Source organism: Propithecus coquereli, unplaced genomic scaffold (genome assembly GCF_000956105.1).
Source record: "Propithecus coquereli isolate 6110/MARCELLA unplaced genomic scaffold, Pcoq_1.0 Scaffold57, whole genome shotgun sequence".
In the NCBI taxonomy this organism is placed as follows: domain Eukaryota; kingdom Metazoa; phylum Chordata; class Mammalia; order Primates; family Indriidae; genus Propithecus; species Propithecus coquereli.
In genome coordinates, this window is record NW_012151618.1 from 661,835 (window position 1) to 687,867 (window position 26,033).

Here is a 26,033-nt window from a genome sequence, read left to right on the forward strand (position 1 = left end):
CTCCTCACTCTGCACATCTCACAGGGTTGTTGCAAAAACCAAATGAGACCATAAATACGGGAGTATTTTTACAAATGCAAAGTGGTGATGTTATTTTCAAATATGGAATTTCCTCTGCAGCATTTTTTTTCCGGCCACACGATGACTGCACATCTCATGCCAGACAATAAAGCTGTTTCACCTCCATTCATCCTTCGCCTATTTCGGACAGAGATCACACTAGCTGTGCTGCACCCACCCCTTCAATTAATTTTCCTCCACCACATCTCTCAGTGCGTATCCCACCATAATGCGAAATACTGCACAGTGGCAGCTTGCAAAACTCAGCATACTTTAAGCAGTCAAGATAAGTGCCCTAAGCAAAGGTTACAGGTATGCTTAAAGGATACAGCAAGGGTTCAAAAAGGCTATAGAGAGACCACATCTAATTAGAAAAGGCTTCTGGAAGGTAACCCTACGATGCCGTATGTTTTCGTAATTTTGGTCTCTATCCTACGTCACCCCACCCCACCCCACTTTCATGCTTCATAAACAAGATAGTATTTTCTCTATCTTTGTAGCTCCCAGGATCCCAGCAGAGAGGACATTTCAGTACGTATTCAGGGATGAAGCAAGCCCGGTGGGTTTTAACATTTACCTAGTTTAATGAGGACTATAGCAGTATGTTGTAGGGCTTTCCCGGCAAAGTGTGCCCAAGAACTCCCTCTTAACTCTGAAGGAAGGAACCTTTACTGAGCGCCCACACAGGCATATGCTATGGGTCTTTCAATCCTCACAACACGTCTTCAAGCTTTAAGCCTTTTGTACAGATGAGGACACTAAGGCTCACCAAGGCTAAGCTGTCCTGTGTCACATCTAGTGAACGCACCGCATGTGCGTGGGCTTCTCCGACACCCTCACGCCATGACTTCAGATCAGCCTCGCTCAACCCCACCTTGCTCACCTCTCTCCCCGAGGCAACTAAGCCAGGTACTTCTCCCCGCGCTCCCGACCAGCCTGTACACCCCACGGCAGGCCTGGTCTGTACCTGGGCCCGGCCGCAGCGAGGCTTCCACGTCAAGTTGCTCACTCACCCCAGTGCGCCTCACAGCGTGGAAAGCCTTTGCCTCCCACCCTACCCGTAGCCCTGGGCGTCTCAAAAGAGCCTGCGCAGCTTTTCCCCTGCAGACCGTTACGGGCTCTGGACCAGATTCTAGGAGAGGACCCCTGTGGGGGACGTACGGGGGGACCCAAGCGCGGCGGCCAGGCGGGCGGGGGTCCCGCCTCCGCGCTGTCGCCGCGCCGCCGGGAACTACGCTTCCCAGCCTGCTCCGCTGCAGCCGCGCGCCCCGGCGCCGCGCCCGGCCGGGAGCCGCCTGTTGATCGCCGCGCTCGCCCCGGCCGCGGCGCCGCCCCAGCTCGCCCGGCCCCGCCACCTCGGGGCTGACGACTGACTGCCCTCACCGCCGGCTCCGGGATGGGCGCACGGACGGGTGAGCGCGCCGGGGACGGGAGGGGGCCTGCCCGGGCCAGCCGCTGTCTGCAGCCCCCGGGTCCGGAACGCCGTGCCGCCGCGCCCTCCTTGCTCTCCGGAGGATGCTCCGCGGCTTCGGCGCTCGGCCAGGCGGGCGCGCAGAGCCGGGGCGCCTTCTGCCTCCCGGCCCTGCGGGCTGCACCGGGCGACCGGGCTCCGCGCGCGGGCAGCACGGGCGGGAGGCGCCCGCCGGCGTGTGGGTCCCACGCCCTGCACTGCGGTGCCGCAGCGTCTGCAGCCCGCTGGGCCGCAGCAGTGAGGGCGCGGTCTCCTGTCCTCCCGGGCTGCGGGGCTGGGTTTTTCCACGCTGGGCTTTGTTTCCCACTTTCTCCTCTCTTGTGAATGTTTGATAAGCTCCTCGAGTCCTATGCATCTCACTGCCTCGTTAAAACAGGCGACAAGGAAGGGTGGACTCCAGCTGGCGTCTTTTTCTGAGATCCCTAGAGCTGTCACTCGCAGGGCGTTTCAGCCTCCCGGAAAGCAGCCCGATGCAGGGTCCTTGAGACGTTTATTTTTTTTTTTCCTGATTAAAGTTAATGTGTAGTATGTGCTCCCTTGAGACTTCCTAAATTTTCCCTGTTGACATGCATAAATGAAGGTTGATTTTTAAAATAATGATAATGAAAGGCTCCTAACGGAATTTTTTACTTAAGGTATTCGAAGGTGGGAAAGCGATGCGGTCAAAATGCAAATTAGCAATGAAGGAGGCCGTGAATGCTACGGTTTCGCCTGTGCGCATTAAACATCTGAATCACGAGGCAATTGGGAGGGGAATGAAAAGAATATTGGAGGAGGTATTTTAAAAACCAGCTCCCCGTCCTAGCTGCATTATAAGGAGCTTAGGGACCCTGGGCAAGGCCCGCCACCTCTGAGCCTCTTTTTGTATGAAAAATGGGGCATTTGGGCGAAATGATTTCTAAACCTCTATTCTTCCAAGATTCTGCTATCAGGGAACTGAAGAGATGAGGGTGCTTCTGTTTAACACCATTACAAAAAGCCTGATTGTGACTGAACAAGCAGCTCTGCCCTAGTGAGGAGGAAAGATTTTTCAGGGCTTAGGCAATCTGATATTTTTACAAAATAAAACTCATGTATTCTATCTACTCTCTTCAGTCTAACTCAGTAAATATACATTACAACCATTTTAATTTTTGTAAATTACTGTAAATTGGTAGATATAAACGTGGTGGTTTTTTTGCTTTTAATTCGCTGAAGATGAAGTGATGGGATCAGCAGATAAAGGGTTAGTGGCTCCCTAGGGCTGGGCCTGAACAGTCAAGTGTGGTCAGCAAGGAGGTGGGGGAGGCAGCCCCAGCAAGAAGTAACCAGAGCACATACACACTGAGAAAAGAGAAGATGGTACTGATGGGCCATTGTTTGAAAAGGAAATACACAATAGAAGGAATGAGAGAGCCAGAAACTTAGCACTATGCAAACCCTAACATAACAGATGATTCAGGCAAGGACTCACTAAACTGATACAAACCTTGGAGTGAAAGATGGTTGGGGAATAGGATTTTTACATTATTTCAAAGCATCTCACCACAGATTACTTAAGGAAAAGGTGAATTTACAATGGAGAGATTGGGAGGTCACCACCTTAACCAAGTGATCAAGTTGAGGAGCACCTATTACGAATCTCCTGTTGGGGTGCAATAAGAAGGCTGTAACTTCACCTATGTAGTGTTCTTGCCAAAAAGACTGGGGATTGGGGAGCAAAATACTCAAGTGGTGTAACAATGAATTGGGTTGTGTGAACTTTGAATCCTAAAGGAGAAAAAAAATAGCTATGAAAGTCAATTTGGAGACAATAGGGATATTTGAATATGGACTGCATGTTAGATGATATTATGGAATTACTGTTAATTGTTTTAGGTGCACTAATGGTTCTGTGGTTATGTAGGAGACCAAACTACCCTCATTCTTTGGAGAGGCGGTATTAGAAGTGAAGTGTCATGACATCTCCAACTTTCGGCTGGTTCACAAAAGCAAGTATAGGGTGACAGAGCAAGTTCAGGAATGTGGCAGAGGTGGCAGAATGGTGACAGTTGGTAAAATCAAGAAGAATGGTATATAGGTGTTTATTTTACTATTCTTTTAACTTTTCTGTAGATTTTAACTTTTTAACTAAAAAATTGGGGGAGATCAATAAAATAAGTAAATTAAGAGAAAGTGTTGTAGAGGACTGTGTGAGTAGTGACAGACAGCTGGGAACTCCTTGATTTCAACTTCCCAAGGTTTAAATCCTATTGGAAGTATGAGTGGGGTCAGGAGAAGCTCCCTCTTTTGGTTCATCTTGGCTGCTGTCAACCATTTGTGCTTAAGATACCCCAACCCTTCGCCCCAACCTCAAAGCATTAGTAATTCCCCAAACCTTAGAAACTCTAGCTCTATACACGAGCCATCTCTTCCCTCTGTGTCTGAGATCTATGTCAGTGTGTGAGGAAGTTTCATAACATAGGTGGTAGTTCATCGTATTTGGGGTTAGGGAAGCGTTGGGGGAAAAAAATCAATCCAGCTTTGTGACAATAGAAGTTGAGGGGTTTCCTCTCATTCCCTTTGTGTGTAAATCACATAAAACCAAATGTTTTCCTTATAGACTGTGAGTAGTTCAAAGGTTCGTAGAAGACGTGCAGAAGAAACTTCCTGTAACCAAACCAAGAAAATAGAATTAACTCTTAAGATATAATATTTAATCTCTTATACAGAATCCTTTGCTACAAGGATATTTTTGCTATTCCTGGATGTTGTGTGTATATATATATGAAAATGTTAATTTAGGATGTATACATTTACTTACATTAATGTCTAAGATAGTTTATGTGTGTGTATCTGTGAATCTCTCAATCAGTATTCCCCAAAATATATAGAATGTTGATAGGTTGCAAGAAAAAGTACCTAGTCACTTTTGAGAAACACTAGGGTAAACAAAGCTAAAAAGGTTTTTCAGAGTCTTTTGTGGGCTAATGACCATTGTTCATAGATATGGAGGTGGGGAGGGAGTGTCCGTAGGATACAGCATGGAAAGGTTCCCAAACTGTGCAAAAAATTTTAAAAATCTTGAGAGACTAACATTGCATGGAACAAATTTTGAGAAACTGCCTTTAATGCATTTTTAGGTGGAAGGTCAGGACGTCTGGATAAATGTATGGGTTGTAAAGTATTTGTCATTTGTGTTTCCCATTACCTACAGATTAGAATTCAAATTTCAGTTTCTAGTTTTAATGGATCATAACTGTTTGACCCCAATCTACTTTTCCAACCTAATTTCCCATACTTCTTCCTATGAACTCTCCTATTTGGTAATCTGTTGTAGACTATGAACCATTTTTATTTTCAGTATACCAAGAAGTCGATTACACGTAATTTTGAAGGCTTTGTGGTTGTATAAAACAAGATACACTGTTCTGCTTTGGCTGTTCCATGGAGCTGGGATAGCCCCCTTTCCTCCCAAAGCCATTTTGAGTTCCTTGGCCTTGGTCCTGTGTTTCAGCACAACCTTCCTCAAAGCTGTGATTTCATGTTATTTTTGATTTTATGTTTTGCCCTCCTGTTTTGGCATCAAGGCTTCCCCATTAATTATCTTTCATATGTGTCACCAGTATTTCTGGATTCCTCTCATGACAGCTGGGTGGGGCAGGAATGAGAAGGTCAATTCTAGGACTGTGGGTGACAAGAGCTTGTGAAACAGGGTGCAAGGCCAGCCAGGCCAAGCCTGGACATAAGGAAAAGGGAGCAAAGCTGGGGCACTAGCCCTAAGAAAGAACCAAGAGGCCCCTCATCAGAGTGGTTGGAGAGGTGTGGAATGTAGTGAGCTGGGCTGCTTGCTGTTCAGCCAGTGGGTGGGGGGACAGCCATCCCCATCGTTTGCAAACAACCATTCTGATTGGGTAGTGCCAATTCCGTACCACTTGCTAAATATTTTTCATTTCATCTTGGTAAGCAGTCACACGTCAAGGTGTACACCACACCCATAGGTCATAACAAAGCACAGATCAAAACATAGCTGGCACACACATGCCAAAGAAAGGGACAAGATAGATGAGTCAAAGACCACATAAGCAGGCAGAAGCCAGGAGGGCACATGAATCAAAGAACAAAGAGCAAGGAACCCACGGTGCCAATCAGGAAGTTAGAAGACCGTAAGTTCCCAAAGGCAAGATGAGGGGATATGGGTAGAACTGACAGGCAGTTAAAAACAAGAAAGGCACAGATACCCAACTGGAAAGCAAGAAGGTAGACAGAGGTCAAGAAATGGGAACTCCTCCAAAAATAGAAAATGGAGCCACACAGAAGGACAAGGTGACAGCAAGAAATAGGACCCACCAAGATAATTAGAAACCAGGAGACAGTCTGGGCAGACAGTGAGACTTCCATGTGAAAGAGCTTCTGCCCCAGCAAGGAAGCTTTCTGGCTGCTTCTGGCTCAAGTGGAAACGTATCTCCTGGTTTGGCCAGCCTATACCACGGCAGCTTGCTACACCTGGCAACGCTGACCCACAGCTCTTACGGGATGCTGCCTTTCCAAGTTCAACAGATCCTGATGAGGAAAACAAAGGGGAAGAATACCTGCAAAAGATTATTCCCAGACCAAGGATGAAAGAGAAAGCTTTGACTGAGGGCTTGAGTGTGCTAGACACTGTGCCTGGTATGAGCATTATCACCTGAAGTGTCGCCTCTACCTTCTGAAAGGAGTACTGTTCTTTGCCTGTTTCACAGAGGAAGGAACAGAAGCTTGAAGAGGTTGTCACTGCACACGTGTCTGCACCATCAGACCTCAGGCTGGTTGACTCCAAGGCCCATGCATTTGGTGTTCTGTGCTCTTCTGAACCTGAAGCAGTCACTAGTGGGCCCATAGTTATAGAGGGGGACTATTTTCAACCACAATTTAAGCTCTGGCAATTCTTGTGTTGTAAAATTGGAAAATTAAGAACAAATAGTCTCAGATACAGGCTCTTCATTCTGGTAAAATCTGTTCCTCATTCCCCTTTTTTCATTCTTTACCGTATATTTTGCCTGAAATTTCTCCTTATACCACCTCAATCTCTGTCCTTCATCCTCTGCAAGTATCTCCTAGAATGTGACAGGAGCCATTTAGTTGTTTAAAAAAGAAACAGACTTGACTGGCCCATCTTCAAATAGCTGGATTCCAAAACACAGGCTATGGCTGTTACATCTTTGTATTTGCCCAGCAGTTAGAGATGGATTCAATATGGGATCAGTTCGGGATCGTTGCAGGGCACATTGATATGCTGATTTTTGTTCTAATTTACTAGTTTTAGAAAATGTAGATTTGGCTCTTGTGAAACTTGGTTCACTAATTGTTTAAAAAATTATTATGAAATATTGAAGATACATTAGAAAGAATAAAGAATGATAACCTCTCATTTACTGACCCCTCCACTTAGGAATCAATCATCACCAGCACAGTTGAAGCCCCAAGTCCCCCTTCTCCAGTCAAATTCCCTTCCCCTCCCAATGTGGTGTTTGTCCTTTCCGTGAGCAGTACTTTGTAGCTTTCCTAGATGTGTGTGTATTCTGAAGCAATTTATGGTAGTGTTTTATGCATTTAAAAAACTGTTCATTAGCTTTGTTTTTTGTTTTTTGAGACAGATTCTGGCTGTGTCACCCGGGCTAGAGTGCAGTGGTGTCATCATAGTTCACAGCAACCTCAAACTCCTGGGCTCAAGCGATCCTCCTGCCTCAGCCTCCCAAGTAGCTGAGTACACCCACAGACATGCATCACACACCTGGCTAATTCTTCTATTTTTAGTAGACACAGGGTCTTACTCTTGCTCAGGTTGGTCTTAAACTCCTGAGCTCAAACAATCCTCCCACCTCAGCCTCCCAGAGTGCTGAGATTACAGGTGTGAGCCACCGCGCCTGGCCTTCACTAGGTTTTTAAGAGTATTTTTTGTTTACTCTTTTGTAAAAATTAGTCTTCGGCTTGGCTTGTGTTTAATGAATAAGCTGCTTGTTTCTGTCTTTGTGTATAGGCAGGGCCAAGGCTGGGCACTTCACGTTGTATCTGATTTTCCTCTTTCATGCCACAGCCATACAAATAAGGTAGTGGAAGGAGAAGCAAAGAAAGCCACACTCCTTACTTTCCTCCCCAGAGCTGGTATCTTTGAGTAATAGGAAGAGTTATTTAAGGACTAAAGTCATCCTTCCATCAGCTCGAGTCCTTACTCCTATTTTCCATTTTCCTAACCATCTTCTGTACTTGCCCACCTGGACTCTTAGAAACTTTGCTTGGCATTTGCTTCATTCCACTGTGTACATTAGTATCTTGTTGTATGTTGAATGCTTGCCACGGGACAGACACTCTGCCAGAGACGAGGCTGCAACAGTGCTTTGCAAACTTCCCACGCTGACCACTCTAGCAGGAGGAGACAAATGTGAACCCCTGGCGGCCTTGGTAGGGGATTAAAGCAGACTAGCCAGGAGCTGGAAAATCTATGATTTGACTTTAAAAACTATGAGAAAACTGCATTCTTCTCCACCATATGTCTATATTTGTTTTTTATTTTTTTTTTATTTTTATTTTAATTTTTTGAGACAGAGTCTCCCTCTGTTGCCCTGGCTAGAGTGAGTGCCGTGGCGTCAGCCTAGCTCACAGCAACCTCAAACTCCTGAGCTCAAGAGATCCTCCTGCCTCAGCCTCCCAGGTAGCTGGGACTACAGGCATGCGCCACCATGCTTGGCTAATTTTTTTTTTCTATTTTTAGTTGTGTGGCCAATTTCTTTCTATTTTTAGTAGAGACGGGGTCTCGCTCTTGCTCAGGCTGGTCTCGAACTCCTGAGCTCAAACGATCCGCCCGCCTCGGCCTCCCAGAGTGCTAGGATTACAGGCGTGAGCCACCGCGCCCGGCCGTCTATATTTGTTTTTAAAGAATAATAACTAGCTTTCTCCCAAATCTTCAAGTCAAAGTTGTACTCCAGGAGGATACAAAGTTTTTTTCTTCTCTGCCTTTGAGACCCTCTCCCCCCAGTATATTGACACAACATATGCAATTTGTTTTAACAGGTACTATTATATAATATTAACATGTTATTACAATGTCTTTCCCTATTCATCTATAAGCTCAGAGCACAGGATATCATCTGATTTGTTCACTGCTATTGTCCCAGCAATGTCTGGAAAATGTAGACTTTCCGCAGATAATTTTTGAATGAATATGCAAACTTGAGCTCGAGAAGGCCAGGAATGTAAAGAATTGTGATGTGATCCCCATCTTTTGGGAGTTTGCAGTGTAGCTGGAGAGAGAACCGCATATGTGACATACATGAAAAGATAACAAGAAAGCAAGTGATGAACATCCATTGGTAACACAAGTAATGCAAATTTAGGGAGGGGGCAACTTCTGTGAGCTTAGGTGGTCTCAGAAAGTTCCATCACAGGGAGAGGAAGCAGTGGATACAGTGGAATGAGCTCTGGACCTGTGGCTCGCTTCGGCTCTTTGAGCTCATTTTGTTCATTTGACAGAATGAACTTTGACAGAATTTTGCAGAATATTTATTAGATGCCTATTCTGTGTCAAGACCTATGCTGCGAGTCAGGATTTTATCCATCAATAAAACTGATACAGTCCCCACCCTCATAGTGATTAGCAAGAATGACAGATAAAAAAAGTAATTGTAATAAAGCCAAGAACAGATGTGATCAAGGCGGATGTCCATTGGGGGTGGGGAGTGACCCAGATATTGTCTCAGGTCCAAACAAGGCCCCCCTGAGGAAGTGCAGCTTACATGAGACTGGGGGATGAGCCAGACAGCAATCAGCCAGAGGAGGCGGGTGGTGAGACTGTTCTGAGCAGAGGAAACAGCATAAGGCATGATCCAGGAATTGGAAGTGGTCCAGGAGGCTGGAGCCAGGAGGAGACAGGAGTGCACTGCAGCATGAGGTTGTGGAGGATGGCAGAGGCCAGAAGAATTTGAACCTTATCCTCAAGGCAGCAGGAGGCCACTGGAGGATTTTAAGTAACCAGAGCAGAGTTGTTTGAAAAGATCTTTTTGACCATTTGTGTGGAGAATGGATCAGGAGGGGCTAGGGCTTAATGTGGGCAATGTGGATGAGTGAAGTAGGAGATTCTCAACACGGTTGGGTAAGGACAGAATTGGTGATTGATGGGAGGGAGAAGATGGCAAGGATGGTCCCTTGATTTTTGGCCAACTTTCTGAAATTGGGAATTCTAGAGGAGGAAAGATGATGAAATGATAAAAGCACTTCTGACATATTTGAGGTGTCTGAGGCAGAGGCAGCTAAGGAGAGATGTTGGTTAGGCAGTTGAAAATATACAGGTCTGTCCCTCAGGAACAAACTCTAGGAAGAAAATATGGATTTTGGAGTCATATGGAGTCATATATGTGTGTGTGTGTGTGTGTGTGTGTATGTGTAAAATAATTAAAATCTTGGAGGCAGATGAGTTATCTAGAGAGAATGTTTAGTATAAGAATAGAATTTCTAAGACAAGATCTTGAAGAATGCTGGTATTTAAGGTGAAGGAAGAGAAATTGAGACCAAAAAGGAGTGATCAGAGAAATTAAAAGAAAAACCATCTATGTTGCTGGATTACATGATCTTTAAGGCCTCTATCAACTCTGACATTTTGTGGTACTGCAGAGCTGGGATCTGAGCCACGTTTCAAAAACAGAGCACATAGTCGGACATGGTGGCATGTGCCTGTTGTCCCAGCTACTCAGGAGGCTGAGGTGGGAGGATCACTTGAGCCCAAGAGTTTGAACCAGCCTGAGCAATGTAAGTGAGACCTCATCTGTAAAACAAACAAACAGAAAACAGAAAAATTAGCCGGGTGCAGTGGTGCACACCTGTAGTCCCAGCTACTCAGGAGGCTGAGGCAGGAGGATTACTTGAGCCCAGGAGTTTGAGGTCATAGTGAGCTATGATGAAACCTCTGCACTCTAGCCTGGGCAACAGAGCAAGACACTGTCTCAAAAAACAGAAAACAAAAAGAAAGTAGAACATATAGATAGTCCTTGAGAGTAGAGAAGGGCATTCCAAGTAATATTACTGTTATCAGCCAACTTCCCAACCAGAAACAGGATATATTCAAACTGAGTAACTCAAGAAATTTTAGTAAAGAGGCTATTTACAAAAATGTGAGGAGGATTTAGAGAATCCAGCAAAGCAAAACTCTGGCACTAGCCACCACAGGGCCCCTTTACCACCCAAGGCCTCTTCACCACCCAAGGCCTGAGGTCTGCAAGGGGAGGGCAGCTTTGGAGAGAGGTCTGCCTATCGGGAGATGTGGCCTTCGGGACCCGACCTCCCTCTCCCCCTGCCCTCCACTTTCCTGCCGGTGCCTCCTGTTGGCCAAACAGAAGCCAGAAAGGAAGAGAACCCATTGATGCAGTCAGAACAGATCATCTTCCTGCAGCACAGAGCAGGGTGGGGAGTGGGTGTGGAGGGGCTAACAGAAGATAGCCAGAATAATTATCTTGGAAAATGGAAGTGCTTGGGTAAGAGAGTGTATTAGTTTTCTATTGCTACAGTAACAAATTAGCACAAATTTAGTGGCTTAAAACACCCAAATTTATTATCTTACCATTTTGGAAGTTAGAAGTCTTAAACACATCTCACTAGGCTGAAATCAAGGTGTCGGCGGGATCATATTCCTTCGGAAGACTCTGGGGGAGGATCCATTTCCTTGCCTTTCCCAGCTTTTGGAGGCCACCCACATCCCTTGGCTAATGGCCCCTTCCAGCAGCTTCAAAGCCAAAAATCACATGACTCTGACTCTCTGCTTTCGTCATCGCATCTCCTTCCCTGACTTTTCTGCCTTCCTCTTCCATCTTGTAACAGCCCTTTGGATTAGATTGGGCCCACCCAGATAATCAGGATAATGTCTCTATTTTAAGATCCTTAATTTAATCTCACCTGGTCCCTTTTGCCATGTAAAGTAACAGACTCACAGGTCTGGGGATTAGAAGGTGGACATCTTTAGGGGGCCACGATTCTGCCTACCACTGAGAGTGGATAAACCGTTTTAACTGAAGTGGAGGGCTCCCCAGAAAAGTAAAGACGGAGAAAATAGGAAGTGCAGATTAAGGTCAAATTATGGGAGTATATGCTAAACTGTCTGAATTTCATTCTGTAGACAAGAGGGAGCCATTGTGCATTCTTAACCGGGGAAGTGGCTTGTTAGCAGCGTTGAGAAAGATGATCCGATCATAGTGCTCTGGGTGGCTAACAGGAGAACAGAAACCTTTCAAGACGAAATTAGAGTAGGGTAGGCATGAACGAACAGAGGTCCAAAGCGAGAGTTAGAAAGGATGGTGTGAAAGTGCTGTGCAGTAAGTAGCTACAGGAGGTGCTGACGGACCAGACACCGAAAGAAAGGGGAGAATGTAAGGTTGGCGTGAGTGTTGGGAGTGGCTGACGGGGAGATCAGTCTAGACAGCAAATCTATTTTGCTCAACTCTATACATAAAGAGTTGGGGTTTAGTATAGAATCCTGGAATGGAAATTCAAATAGAATCTTATCAACTCTAAGATACCATCAATTGTAAAACACTCCAATATCTTATATAAATCATTAAGAAAAAATTCTGCCAATCAAAACATGACAATTACTTCCTTTAAAATACAATTTTTACTTTATTGAAAGAGCTGTTTTAGACTTCCATGTAGATTTTTTAAAAATCTTTTTTATTGAGGTATAGTCGACATACAGTAAAGTGCACGTATTTCAAGTGTACAGTTCGATAAGCTTTGACGTAGACGTGCACTGTGAAACCATCACCACAATCGAGGTGGTGAACCTGTGCGTCACCCCCAAAGTGTCCTCATGCTCCACTGTCATCCCTTCTTTCAGCCCCTCCCATCTCTCTCTCATGCCTAAGCAACTCTGATTTGCTTTGTCATATAGATTAGTTTACATTTTCTAGAATTTTAGACACATGGAATCATACAGTGTATTCTTTCAGTCATTATAATTATTTTGAATGTATCAATATTTCATGCCTTTTTCTTGCCAAGAAATATTCCATTATGTGGATATACCACAATTTATTTATTTATTCACCTATTATCATTCAGATTATTTACAGTTTTTGTCAACTACAATTAAACCTGCTATGAATATGCATAGATTTCTAAAATCATACATCTCTCCTGTGCATACATAGAAGGGGAAAATGTAAATGAAATGAATTGGTTGATATTCTTAAAACTTTGTCATGTTCAGAATCCAACTTTTTAAATCACTTTTTGATTGATAGTCATCAAAGTCTGTGTTTTTCCACACAAGGTCTCCTCTGTGCCATCAAAAGTGGTAATTTTAAAAATCCATAAAAGAACTAAAAGACATTGATCTGGGCACTTGAGCTTACTCTGTAATTACATGGAACTATCCTACTCTGGATCTGTCTCTGGGAGTGCTCCTAAACACACCTGCATCGCCACTTCCTCAAGATGGTTTGATCCCTGGGTGTTCTTTTGTTTGTTTTTTGTGTTTTGTTTTTATGGAGATAGGGTCTCTTTGTTGCCTGGGATACAGTACAGTGGTGTCACCATAGCCTACTGCAGCCTCCAACTCCAGGGCTCAAGTGATCCTCCTGCCTCAGCCTCCTAAGTGGCTGGGACTACAGAGACGTGCCACCATACCCAGCTAATTTTTGTATTTTTTTGTAGAGATGGGTTGTTGTTCTTGGTCAGGCTGGTCTCAAACTCCTGACCTCATTCTGTCCTTCTGCCTTGGCCTCTCAAAGTGCTAGGATTACAGGTGTGAGCCACTGCACCTGGCCATGCTTCCTAGGTTTTAAAAGAGTGTTGTTCCATGGTTGTCCCTGGGATTTCCTTCCTAATCCCTGAAATCCGTTCCACTAGTTTTGAAGCTGGTGCTTTGGATGTTTATGCATATACAGGCAATGACAAGTACATCTTGACTGCTCTGGAGCAACATTAATTGTAGGACACCATCAATTGTAAGACACAGCACAATTTCAGAATGTTAAATGTGGTAAATTGTGCATCTTGGAATCCATTAAGTAGAGTAGTTCAGCCAATTCATTTTCTGGATAAGGGCCTGGCAGATGAGATCCTTGTCCACTGTCACACAAGAAATCAGTGGTAGCTGGGATCAGAACAAAATATGTAGGATTCAATTGATTTTTCTGACTTCAGTAAGATTTTTGTTTGTTTACTGGAATATAGTGATTGAAACTTAAAAGAAGGAGGATTAATGGATGAGAAAGAGAGTTGCACTGCATGTGGAAAGGGTACCTACATAGAAAACCACAAGTCTGAACATTGTGAGCAGTTAAATTAATGAAGGGTGGGGAACAGTATTCTCATAGCCCCTAAGCTGCCCACCTGAACCAATCGCTTTCCATGCCAACCCATTCTTCATTCTTACCATTTGAACTGCTCTAAAAAACAGCTGCGCCCAGATTGCTCCCTTACTTTAAGAAGTTGTGGTGGCTTCCCATTCCCAACAGAATAAAGTCCAGGTCCCATAGCAAGGCACATCAGGAAGGCCCTTCACAAATGTCCTGTCCTTGTCTTTAGTTCTTCCCTCTCCCTCCGCATGGATCCTCCTCTCTAGCCATGCCACCGATCCCACCAACATGGCTGTCCTTTCTTATCCTGTGCTTCTGTTTATGCTGTTCTCTTCTCCTAGAATGGCCCTCGCCCACCCATGTCCACCTTACAACCTCTTCCTTCAAGGCTCACATGCAACCTCTTTTTCACAGTTTCCTTTCAAAGTTGCCCCTCTTATTAGGTGATTATTTCCTTATGTGTTTTTTTGTTTTTGTCTTGAGACAGAGTCTCGCTCTGTCGCCCCGGGTAGAGTGCAATGGCATGATCATAGCTCACTGCAACCTCAAACTCCTGGGCTCAAGCAATCCTCCTGCTTCAGCCTCCCAAGTAGCTGGGGCTGCATGCATGCACCACTGCAACTGGCTAATTTTTTCTATTTTTAGTAGAGACGGGGTCTCACTCTTGTTTAGGCTGGTCTCAAACTCCTGAGCTCAGGCAATCCTCCTGCCTCGGCCTCCCAGAGTGCTAGGATTACAGGTGTGAGCCACCAAGCCTGGCCTCCTCATGTGTTTTTAAACCTATTTTATACATTACTTGTAAGACTTATTATATGAAATTATTGCCGTTTGTATGTCTGCCTCACTAAACTATGATCTCCTTGGGGGAAAGGGTCGTATCTTGTTTATCTTTTTATTCCTGTTTTCTAGAACTGTGCCAGGCAAATAGTAGGTATACAGCAAATATTATTGCCTTGAAAAATATGATTGATGCTAATGCCTCCTAAGGAGAAACACAATTAATTAAGTACATTACTATTTCCTGAATGAGTGTTATCTGCAAGGGGAAAAAGATTGAGTAAAAATTTCATTTTGAGTGAAAGTTTAGAAGTGACGTGGTATGAAAAGGCAGGGAGGTTAAAAGGAGAATGGTCTAGGGGTATAAAGAAAGAAGAATTAAGGAGGGTGGCTAAAGAAACAAAATACAAATGGGAATAGAAATAGAAGGGAAGATAAAGGAGAAAAAAGAGAACAGTAGAGAAAGTGATTATGTGTCCAGGATTTGAGAATCTTAGTTTAATTGCAGAGGAGCCACTGGACAATGCTTTCTCACATAGGCGCTGCACGCTCTCTCCTGAATGAATCCCGTTTTGTATTCTCCACATCACTCTCTCCCTGAAAAGAAGCAAGTGTGCTTCTTACAACTGCCTTACAATTAGTGCATTGTTCTTCACTGCGTTTCTATGGAAAGCTGGGGAGGGCAGAGTAGTATTGTGGAAACGCACTCACTACGCTGGGAATCAGACGGCCAGGCTCACACATCCCAGCTCTGTGACCTCGAGCAGGGTTCTTGGCTACCTTCACCTCAGAATCATCATCTGTAAGTGGGAATGATAATATCCATGCAGGCTTCCTCACAGGGTTGTTACAAAGATCAAAATAGGTAAAATCATGTATATGAAAACGCTTTGTAAGCTGTTGAGTTGCTCTGCAAATGAAGGTGATAATGACCTTTTAGTTGAATGACTTGTTCGATACAGTAGACTCCATTGACAGCATAGCTTTGTCTCCTGTTAATTAAGTCCTGTTTACAGAAAGATCACAGTGTTTCTTTTTTATTAGCAGTACTCTGAAGTCTCAGGACGTTGGCCCATTTAAATGTGCATGGCCCATGAGAAAGGTATATAAGAAGCCATGGCACTCCCCTTTCAAAAAGAGCTAGAGAAATACAAGAACATTGATGAAGATGAGCTGCTTGGAAAACTCTCAGAAGAGGAACTGAAGCAGTTGGAAAATGTTCTGGATGACCTAGATCCTGAGGTTAGTGACGTGGAATTGAAGCAGAGCGGGTTAATGATAGTACGGGGTAAATGGCATGGTTTGGTCCTTAAATAATAGTAGAAATCCCTTAGCTCCAAATGCAAATGTTCTGTTCTTCCCCTGATTGGCTCTGAGTCACTTACTTTTACAAATTCATGGAGAACCTCGTAGCCAGTACAGTATGATAGGGCAAATGTATTTCTCAAAAACCAGTTTAATATAAATGGGGAAAAATATTTTCCATTGGTTGAAGAAGGATTAGTCTGACGTAGGAAAAAAAGAAGAAAAGAGAGAAGAACAAATCTTACTGAGTTTTTACTGTGTATCATACACTTTGCTAGGCACAGAAGCCATTGAGGTAAATCACATTATCACCATTTCATAAAGGAAGAGACAGATTTGGAGAGGTAATTTACATAAGATTTCACACTATTAAATGTCAGATACCTGGTGTTTAAACCAGGTCTTTAACTCCAAATGCAGATTTTTTAAAATACCTCATTTCTTTGAAATACATAAATAACTTGAAATGTTTGATAATCCTAAAACAATAGATAGATTAGAATGACTATAATCATAATATCAACTAAATTTAAATGGAGCTTCTAATATTTTTATGAGTTCTTCAAAAGCTAAATTGTTATATTATTTGTTTAGCAAGCACTCTCTGTAGCCTGATGGTTTTATCTTAAACTTATTATAACTGGAGGCATCCAAAATAGTGATTTTACTATAAATAAAAATGTGACTAAAACAAAAGTATGTGTATGCTATTCTGATATGTCAGATACTTTGAATATTATATTTACTTTAAAACATACAAGTATCCTGCTTTTTTTTGTAGCTTAAAGAAGAAATCTCAAAGCTAAAGCAGGTATTAACATCTACCATAATATTCACTTACCTGGATGTTTCTGCAGGGGAGGAGTTAGCCACATTGGCTCCTTGTTAAAGTCTCCATATTCCTGCCTGGGAGCACCTTGGTGCAGACCTAGCCAGTCCTAAGTGTCATCTATAAGGAAAGAGGTCTTTTGCCACCATGTTCTAGAAGGTTATAGTATCTCTGCAGAAGATTCAGAGGCTGCTCCAGCCCTCTGTGCTCTGCTTGGGCTCGCTGGGAGCCCTCCTCTAAGCACAGGATGTTAGAACAAGCAGGGAGGGCCTCAGAGATGGCCCAGAGACCCCAACCCTCAGCTCACACCCACAATTCTGCATAGGCATCCTCTCTGCTTCCCCCAGGTACAGTGAGTAGGAGTTAGGGGGAGGAAGTAACAAAGTATCAATCTGGTAGACATCCTTCTTTCTGTTCACACTTCTGTCCTGTCAGAGTGCGATGCTGCCGGCTGGATTCCGCCAGAAAGACCAGACACAGAAAGCAGCCACCGGCCCGTTTGACCGCGAGCACCTCCTCATGTACCTGGAGAAGGAGGCTTTGGAACAGAAAGACAGGGAGGACTTTGTGCCCTTCACTGGAGAAAAAAAAGGTAAGGACCACAAGCAGCGAGTCTCGGGACAAAGGTACTCTTAATGTATTGCCGTGGAGGGTTAGGCAAGGGAACTGCCCTGGAAATGGGAAATAAGCCGTGAACTGGATTCAGCATTAAAAAGAGTCACTGCTGATAAATACAAGTCAGTCTGCATTTGCCTGAACCCACGGAATGTACAACACCAAAAGTGAGCCCTGATGTGAACGATGGACTTTGGGTGATAATGATGTGTCAGTTCATCAGTTGTAACAAATGTCCCACTGTGGTGTGGCATGTCATTACATGGGGAGGCTGTGTGGGGTGGGGGGTTACTGGGATTATATAGGAACTCTCTGTAATTTCTGTTTAATTTTGCTATCAACTTAAAACTACTCTAAAAAGTAAAGTTTAATTTAAAAGAAAAAAAGGAACATGGCAGAATATGTAGGCTAATTAAATGAATACTTAGGGCATCATAGTCCTCAAATTAGTTCAGTGAAAAAATCTCAAAGCCCCAAAGAAAGTTTTCAAAATGTGAAGCAGCATCATGCCTACAAGAGAACTCCATGGGCACTGGTGCGTTTCTCTTGGCACGGTGCTTTACCAACTGCAGAAGTCCCTCGGGGCCTTTCTACTCCACGTCTAGGATGGCTCTAGCACCACACTCCCAACCTGAGAGGCTACCATTAAAGGCCAGTGCAGTCATTCATTCATCTAGCATTTACCGAGCACCTCCTCTGTGCAGAGCCTTGTTCCAGACTCTGGGACCACAGGGGAATGAGACCCTACCCTCAAAGAGCTTGCGGTCTAGTGAGTGGAACATGATGATAGAGCCAGGAAGGCTGTGAGGAGCAAGGAGGTGTTTGTGCATGCCAGGACTGAGCTTCCAGCCAATTCAAGGAAACCTTCCTCCTTAGTTCCTGGCCCTGAGCTCCTTTTGGGTGGAAGAGTGGGTATCAACAGTCTATCCAGCTTCCTCGCTACAAACAGTAGCGAGGAAGACTTGGGCCCACAGACACTAATGGGATCATTGGTAACCTCATGGCAACTACAGTCTTGGTAAAGTACAAATCAGATCATGTCATTTCCTTGCTTAATGTCCCAAATCGTTACTGCGGTCTTCGAAGTAGATCTTTCCTCCACTTTGCTGATGGCATCTCTCCTTCCCTTACCAAGCCTCAGCCCCACGGTCTTCCTTCACTTCCCAAACCTGCCGAATTCTTTTCCCATCTCAGGCTGGTCTCCTCGTGGACTCTTCCTTCTGACCCACAGTCCCATTTTTCACATCCCAAGAGTCTCAGCTTAAACGTCAGAGCCTTGGGCTTTCCCTGACCTTTCTGAAATAGCCCCTTCTTTCCGTCATGACACCTGTTTATTGCTTTCACAGCACTGTGACAACCTGAGTTGCCACAACTGAGACCCAACCAGCCCGAGTCAGAGCATTGCCGCCTTCTCTCATATCACATCCGGGCTCTCCTGTGTGGTGCACAGTCAATGCGTCACATGCCACTGAGAATATCATTAGGAAAGTAAAGTTGAACAGTGATGAACTGGGCAAATAACCAAGCATTACTCTGGAAATATGGATCTGTTTCTATGGCAGCATAGTTGCTATTTGACTAATTTAATTGCAAAAAAAATTATAATGTCAAATCTTCAATAAAATCCCAATTAACATCAAGTAGTGACACTATCATAAGAAGAAAGCTGTTTTCTTTTGTTCTCAGAGTAGAGGTCTGAGGAGTGGCTACGGGAAATTATCTCTTGATCCAGATTAATCTCCAGATGGTTCATGGGGGAGTCAGGAATCCAGGGGCTGTCTGAGGAGTAAACAGAAATATACAGGGGGATACAGTTGCACAGTGTAGCTTAGGAGAAGGCCGAGAAGTAGCACAATTGAATGAAATGAGCAGAGAGCAAGTTTTCCAAACAGAGCAGTGGAGTCGGAGTTGAGGAGTATGCAGGCGCCCCCAGAAAGACCAGCGAGACGACCCAGGAGCAACGTGAGGCTATTGTGAGGTCCTCAGGAGAGAGGCCACACAGCCTCGGTCCTGAGTGCTGTGTGCTGGGACACCTCAGGCTCCTGGGCCAGATTTGACTCTCCAGTGCAGCTTATTTTTGCTTAGAACTTATTGTTCAGTTAGACCTGCAGGAATGGATCTATATCAATGGTTGTCCTGAGTACCGATAGTTGTTGGGCCACCTGTATACCTCATGTTTAGGGTAATCCTAAACAGTATTGGGAAGGAGGAACTTAGAAATCCTATTTTGACTTTAGACCCAAGATTATCTCAGCCACAAAGGCAATGTTTTGGGCCGCAGATAATGATGAAAATTAAGTCTGACATGAGCCCTAGTGTCTGAGAAGTTGTTGATTAGTTGATTTTTTTTTTTTCATTATCTGTCTTCTGGCCATCTTCCTACTTTGTTTCCCAGTGTATTTTCCTTGTTTTTGGGAAATGTGGCAGTTTATACGAAGCCAAGGCAGGAATCAGGATGTTTGTGAGGGATAGGGAGTTTGTTGCCGGGATGCCCCACATAAGCAATGTCTTTCTTTCCTCTCTTTGGAGTGCCCAGCTCTGACTGCCTCCTGCTCACTTACCCAGCCGTTTGACAATATGGTAAACCATCAGGAAATACCTGGCCCTTGTAATCAGGGAAGTCTCTTTGAGAGTTTTCATGAGGGAGGGTTATTGACTTTAGGTTTGACTCTCTCCTTTCCCGTAGGAGTGGCGTGGACCAGGCTAGCCAAGATGGCCTGGAGAGAACTTGGGTCCTAATTGCTGGAGCTGATGCCAGCTGTCTGCTCTATCCAGGGCAACAAAGAGAAGGTGACAATAGTGGAATGAGTCTTTAGGGAACTCTAAAAGTCAAAATAAAGGAGACCAATTTCAAAGATCATGCCCAAGAAGGAAGAGCAGCTCCAAAAAAGAGAAAGCTGGGCACGAAGGTGCACGCCTGTATCCCAGCGACTTGGGAGGCTGAGGCAGGGGGATTGAGCCTGAGTTCTGGGCTGTAGTGTGTAATGCTCACTGGGTGTCCGCAGCAAGTTTGGCATCAATATGGTGACCTCCCAGGAGTGGGAGACCACCAGGTTGCCTAAGGAGAGGTGAACTGGCTCAGAAATGGAGCAGGTCAAAACTTTCTGCTTATCCATACTGGGACTGTGCTTGTGAATAGCCACTGCTCTCCAGCCTTGGCAACATAGCAAGGCCCTATTTCTTAAAAAAAAAAAGAGAGAGAGAGAAAGAGAAACCAAGAGTTAAAAGCTGTGGATCATTGGAAAAGAATGTGAGTGGTCTGAAGTGTTACAATGATGGCTCTAGAATGTCCTGGGTTTACCTTTCTTGGCCTTTGCGCATGCGGGATGCGGATGTGTTGGCCTGGCTGGAAGTTAGGAGCAGGTACTCTGCCATCCTCCCAGCAATGTGATCCATCAGTCCAGAAGTTTGGGCTAGGAGGGAGGGCGTAGATATCAGAAGTGAATAGCGGGCAAAATAAATGGAATCTGACAGGGTAAAGTGGGAGATAGTGGCAGAGAATGCACCTGTGGGAGGCACAGGATGCCTTGCTGCTCACAGACGCCCACAGTCTCTAAGTATAGCAACCCTGATTTTTCCTTAAAATCAGGCCTGCTTTGGTACACTCCAGAGAGACAGCTGTGTTCTCAGCACCACACTAGTCCAGCTGACCCCAGATATAGCATCCTAGTGATCTACAATCTCAATTTAAGGGGGAAAACTCTGGGGTATCACCAGTTTGTCCCTGGGGGACCCCTGGTGTTGTTTGGATGAACCTGTCCCAGTATTTGGAGGGCTAAGGCAAGAACACAAATAGAAGCCCACATGCCATTTTTTCTAAATATTTAAAAGCTAACAAACTGTGAAAATATGTTATATCCTCCTACAAATATACCTAGAAGACCAGGATTCTTGGGCTTCCAAGAGTTCCATGAAGGGATGTTTGTCCGTCCCACACTGCCGGGGCCTTAAGCACACATGTTGGACCTCCTCCTCCCCTGCCTACATATCTGAGCTCCATCCATGCTCCCCTACAAGCGGCCTCCCCTTGGCCTAAAGGTGCACACCCCAGCAGTGTGCCCTACCTTCAGGAGGATGGATATGGGAAGGGCTCAGGGCTCTTTGGGCAGGGAACTCCAGGGTCGCAGGTGCCTGGAGTATGATCTAGCAAGCGGCCTGCGTGCTGGGTGGGAATATCCCTTTGGCCCTTTGGCCTGTCCCTTTGGGAGAGATGCCAGAGGAAGATGGGAGTGAGGCCCTCCAAGTTCAGGGCCCAGGGCAGGGCCCCTCCTGCCCAGGCCTAGGGGCAGTGCTGCCAGTAGTAGAGAGGTAGAAGCCACCTATTCCCTCTGTGTATAAGGACTGTCGTCTCAGATCTCTGTGTGGCAGACTGCAGGATTCCTCTTCCAGTGTTCCTTCCCTTTAATAGTGGATTATTGGTGTTGGCACAGTCCCTGCAATTCAGGCATCAGTTGGATACAAAATAGCTTCATGTTATGGGTTTTAATGGCCAGAACTGCATTCTCTTCTGAGTCCACTTACCCTACCAATAATGCAGTAGCACACCATAGTCTTTTTCTTCTGGTTTAAAGGGAGAGTCTTTATACCCAAAGAAAAGCCAGTGGAAATGCGTAAAGAAGAAAAGGTGACCCTTGACCCGGAACTGGAAGAAGCTTTGGCCAGCGCCTCTGACACCGAACTCTACGATCTTGCAGGTTAGTCCTCTGCTCTGGGAACTTTCCTGTCTGGCTCTGTAACCTCCAGGCGTGCACTGGTACCCACAGCAGCAGCCTTTGAGCTTCTCTATAGCTGTTCATTGTTACTGCGATACCATGTTGACTCCAGCCATCACGTAGCTGTAAGCTTTGATGCCGGTGACTTAACCTCTCTGAGCAAATATTAATATTTTGCTCTATCAATTTTGCTATAAAATGCTGAAATGATACCTATCCTACAAAACTCAAGAGTTACTGTGAGAAGTCAAAGAGAACAAATATGAAGGAGTGTTGAGAACTTAAATAATGAAATAACAGCCTTTAATGCTTCCTAAAAAGCTTTCCCATTTGGTATTTTATCATCACAAAATTTTCATGAATTCTTGTCCTTCTCCACAGTTGCTGTTCCATTTTGATTCACCCTTATAGGTCTGTTAGCTTTCTAGTTTTCTTAACAATAGTAACATGGTAATGATAATAATGATTATTTAATTGATTTTTACATCCACATTTTTAAAAACTCAGAGTACAAAAGAATATGTAATGAAGTACATAAGTGTCTCACCCTGATTACCTAGGCCTTCTCCCATTTCTTGTCTGGTCTTTGAGAAAAACTCCCTGCATATACCAACATATTTGTACATTAAGTCTTACCCCCTGACACACACAGGTTATTAGTCACCATAGGGTAGAAATGCCTTAAAAACCAGTCCATAGCTTTAGCAAGAATTCTCATTCTTATTCCATTGGAAGACATATGATAATCTCCTTCCTCCCAGGAGAACCAGCTGTGCCTTATTCTAATACAGGCCAACCATCTCAGCTACCTTTTCCTTCCTTCTGTGATGAGGTCAGTGGTTGATAATTAAGTTCACATTTTTGAACCTCTCTCAGAGGTCGCTGCAAGAATTGAGGACCCGCGTCTCCTGGTAAAGACAGTGCTTTGCAGTGACTGGTCACCTTAGCCCTCTGGTTACTGTGGAGCGATCCTGTTATGGTTATTGCACCTCCCAAGGGTTGCCTCATGGTTTCTTGGGTGAATTGCCCAAAGGGACAATGCAGGGCTGGACTTGAATTCCCAGGAAATGCCTGAGAAAGGAGAAAGGGAAAAACTCCAATCATTTGGAAGATACTAGATCCTGAAATTCATTCAATAAAACCAGGGAGATAATTCAAAAGAAAACTGTCCTTGTTCATCCTTACTCGGCCTCCCTCCCTAGGAACTCAGGAGCAAGCCCGGCTGGGGTGGGTGGCAGCATCTTCTCTAGGGTGCATCTTTCTGAAAGACTGAGAGCCCGTTAGTGGATGGGCTGACAGCCATTGAGGTTTAGATGAGAGTGTCGATGCATTGTCCATGTTATCATGGCAGACAGAGAGCAGACAGACAGTTCCTCAAGGGGAAGGCAGTTGATCTCCACGACAGCACCACCCAGACTGTCCTTATCTCAGTGTGGTCACCATCCAGAGTCTAGTTCTTAGCCCTGCTGGTCTAGAGATTGGATCTTGTCGGTATACATAGAAGCAATCAGATTGGAGCAGAGTGGTAGGGACTGGTCCATGAGTCAGATTCACAGATAACAGATGAAACAAAAATCAAAACTCAGTAGTGGGAGCCAAATTATAATGAGAGGTTGTTGGGTGAGCACAGGGCCAGAGCAAGCAGATAAGTTTGTTATATGTTCTTAGTAGCCAATGTTTATCAAATAGGACACCTTCTCCCTAAACAATGCCAGAGACACAGTGGCAAATTCTTATTTATTTACCAAGAGTTTGTAAAGCACTTAGAATAGTGCCTGACACATAGGAAATCATTTAATCTTTGTAATAAGTAAAGCACAATTATTATTCCTATTTTACGGATGAGGAAACAGACTCAGAGACATTTAGCAACTTCCCAAGTCACACAGCATGCGACAGAGTCAGGATTCAAACTCTGGCTGGCTGCTTCGGAGCCCTCTCTCATCCCACATGCTTGCTGGCTGTGACCACTGGCCCTTCCTCGTCCTGTGCTGGCTGCCTCCCTCCTTCTGATACGTAGCTTACAGTAGAGCTAATGATCTCAGAGGCACTCCTCTGCCACCTGTCCACAGGTGATCATCTCTTCCGGGATCCTTCTCCAGGTGGCCCGTCTCACCTGTAATTTCATTAGCGAAGGGAAATCTGTGTGGGCAGTTGCAGTTTCCACTTGCCCAGTGTTCGTTCTCCACCCCCATCGTTGTTTCCTGCGTACTGTGCTGCCTCCTGGTGCAAGCTCCATGTAATGCAGGAAACTAAAAATCTCAGTGTGCTCAACTGACGTTTTTTTGCCAATGTCCCTCTTATTTCCCACCCTGGGATGCTTTAGAAGGGGAAAGGAAAACTCCTTTCAGTACTGTTAGATGGGGAGGCTTACAACGAAAGAGGCCCACAATCTTCCTATGTTTGCCTCTGGAAAAATATATGAAATAATCTATATAATGTTAGATCTTAAAAATCCTTAGACTCAGTCCCTCCTTCTCATTTAACAGAAAACCAGAGGGTTGAGTCTATTTAACTAGAAAGTCTAGGCAGTTTTTTAGTAAATTGTGGACATAACTAGGCCATCATTCCTCAGATCCTAAATGATTCCACATGTTTAGATGTTGAAAGACATGTGAAGATTGCTGGTAGTCTTGGAAAGAGGCTTTTTAAAATAAGTTTAGTTAATACTATACATGTATTATACACTACTCAAGAAAAGAGGAGTCAGAGATTTCTCTTTATGTTATAAAGAATTGTTCTTCATGGGGCAAATTAGCAACATAGACATCCTAACATGCTTCTGCAAACTTAATGCTCATTCATTGATTATCTTTGTTTTTAGCTGTCCTTGGAGTACACAATTTACTCAACAATCCAAAGTTTGATGAAGAAACAGCCAACAGTAAAGGTGGCAAAGGGCCTGTAAGAAGTAAGTTGATGTGGCATCTGTGGTTTTGTGAAGCTCTGGAGCCTCCAGGTGTTGCTGGTAGCAGAGGGGCCTTGCAGGCCTCGCCCTTTGTCATTTCACTAGGGTCCCTGGTCTCTGAGCAATCAAACCAGAACAGAGCAGGTGATAGCGGGAGCTGTCTGGCAGCGTAGCTAGTACCAATCACTGTGTTTTGCCCAGAACACACTTTCATGGTAAGTCTGTTCAGTCAGAAAATAAAATGACTAATAAAAAGTTTGCATAGTCAGCGCAAAATGCAAGCAGTTTCATGTTCCAAAGGATGTTTTATCAACTATGGTAGCTTGAATTAAATTCCCTTCTTTATTCAGGTGTCTTTTTATCTCAATAACAGATGCTTGTCATTAGAATATGAATACCTACTTCCCCCTGAGAGCATGAAAGGCAGGCTGGCTTGGATTTACTGGCACAAGAAGTTCCAGACCATCTTCTATGTCCACATTTCCTGTGAAGTTACAGTTACTTAGACTCACTCATACGTCAGTCACCTACTAAGTACCTACTATATGTCAGGAATGTTCTAGGTTTAGATGCGAAGATAAAAGATGGTCCCTGCCCAAAGGAACTTACCTGTGCAGGATGGGGATGGACCAATAATTTCAGTACAGTGTGATGTTGGTACTATGAAAACTCACAGGAGATTATAGCTTTTCTCAGCTTAATTATATTTTATTCCTTTGACAGAAACTTGTGAGATCCTTCTAGTTTCAGTAGCATACTTATGAAATATCATTTATAGTAGGTAATTTACCCAGACAGCAATATTCGTTTTAATTTTTTTCTTTCTGGTTTATTATGCATACAGATGAAAAATGCCTATGCCTTCTAGCTTCAGTATCAAAGGGTAACATTCTGACAGTGTGTTTGCTATTAACAATCTGGTACACAACCTTCTGGGCTTTTATAAGTACACATACACACAAATATCATTACCTTTTTTAAAATCGTGATGTCTTTTCAGTACCTGTAGATTTACCTCATTCTTTATAAAGAACATATAACTTTTTAAATGAATAGATAATGAATAGATTTTTAT

At 44.3% G+C, this 26,033-nt stretch overlaps 1 protein-coding gene across 2 annotated transcripts in view; it reads left to right on the forward strand.

The window, feature by feature from the left end:
• The first annotated feature begins 1,321 nt into the window (after positions 1-1,321).
• Positions 1,322-26,033, forward strand: part of TMOD2 (tropomodulin 2 (neuronal)) — a 59,934-nt gene continuing 35,222 nt past the window's right edge. For both annotated transcript variants that reach the window (XM_012658042.1, XM_012658043.1), the window contains exons 1-5: positions 1,322-1,472; positions 15,637-15,831; positions 17,159-17,315; positions 21,910-22,032; positions 24,875-24,961. In XM_012658042.1, the coding sequence (XP_012513496.1) occupies positions 15,706-15,831; positions 17,159-17,315; positions 21,910-22,032; positions 24,875-24,961 (493 nt within the window). In that variant the 5' untranslated portion in view covers positions 1,322-1,472; positions 15,637-15,705. The remainder of the gene's footprint in view (positions 1,473-15,636; positions 15,832-17,158; positions 17,316-21,909; positions 22,033-24,874; positions 24,962-26,033) is intronic.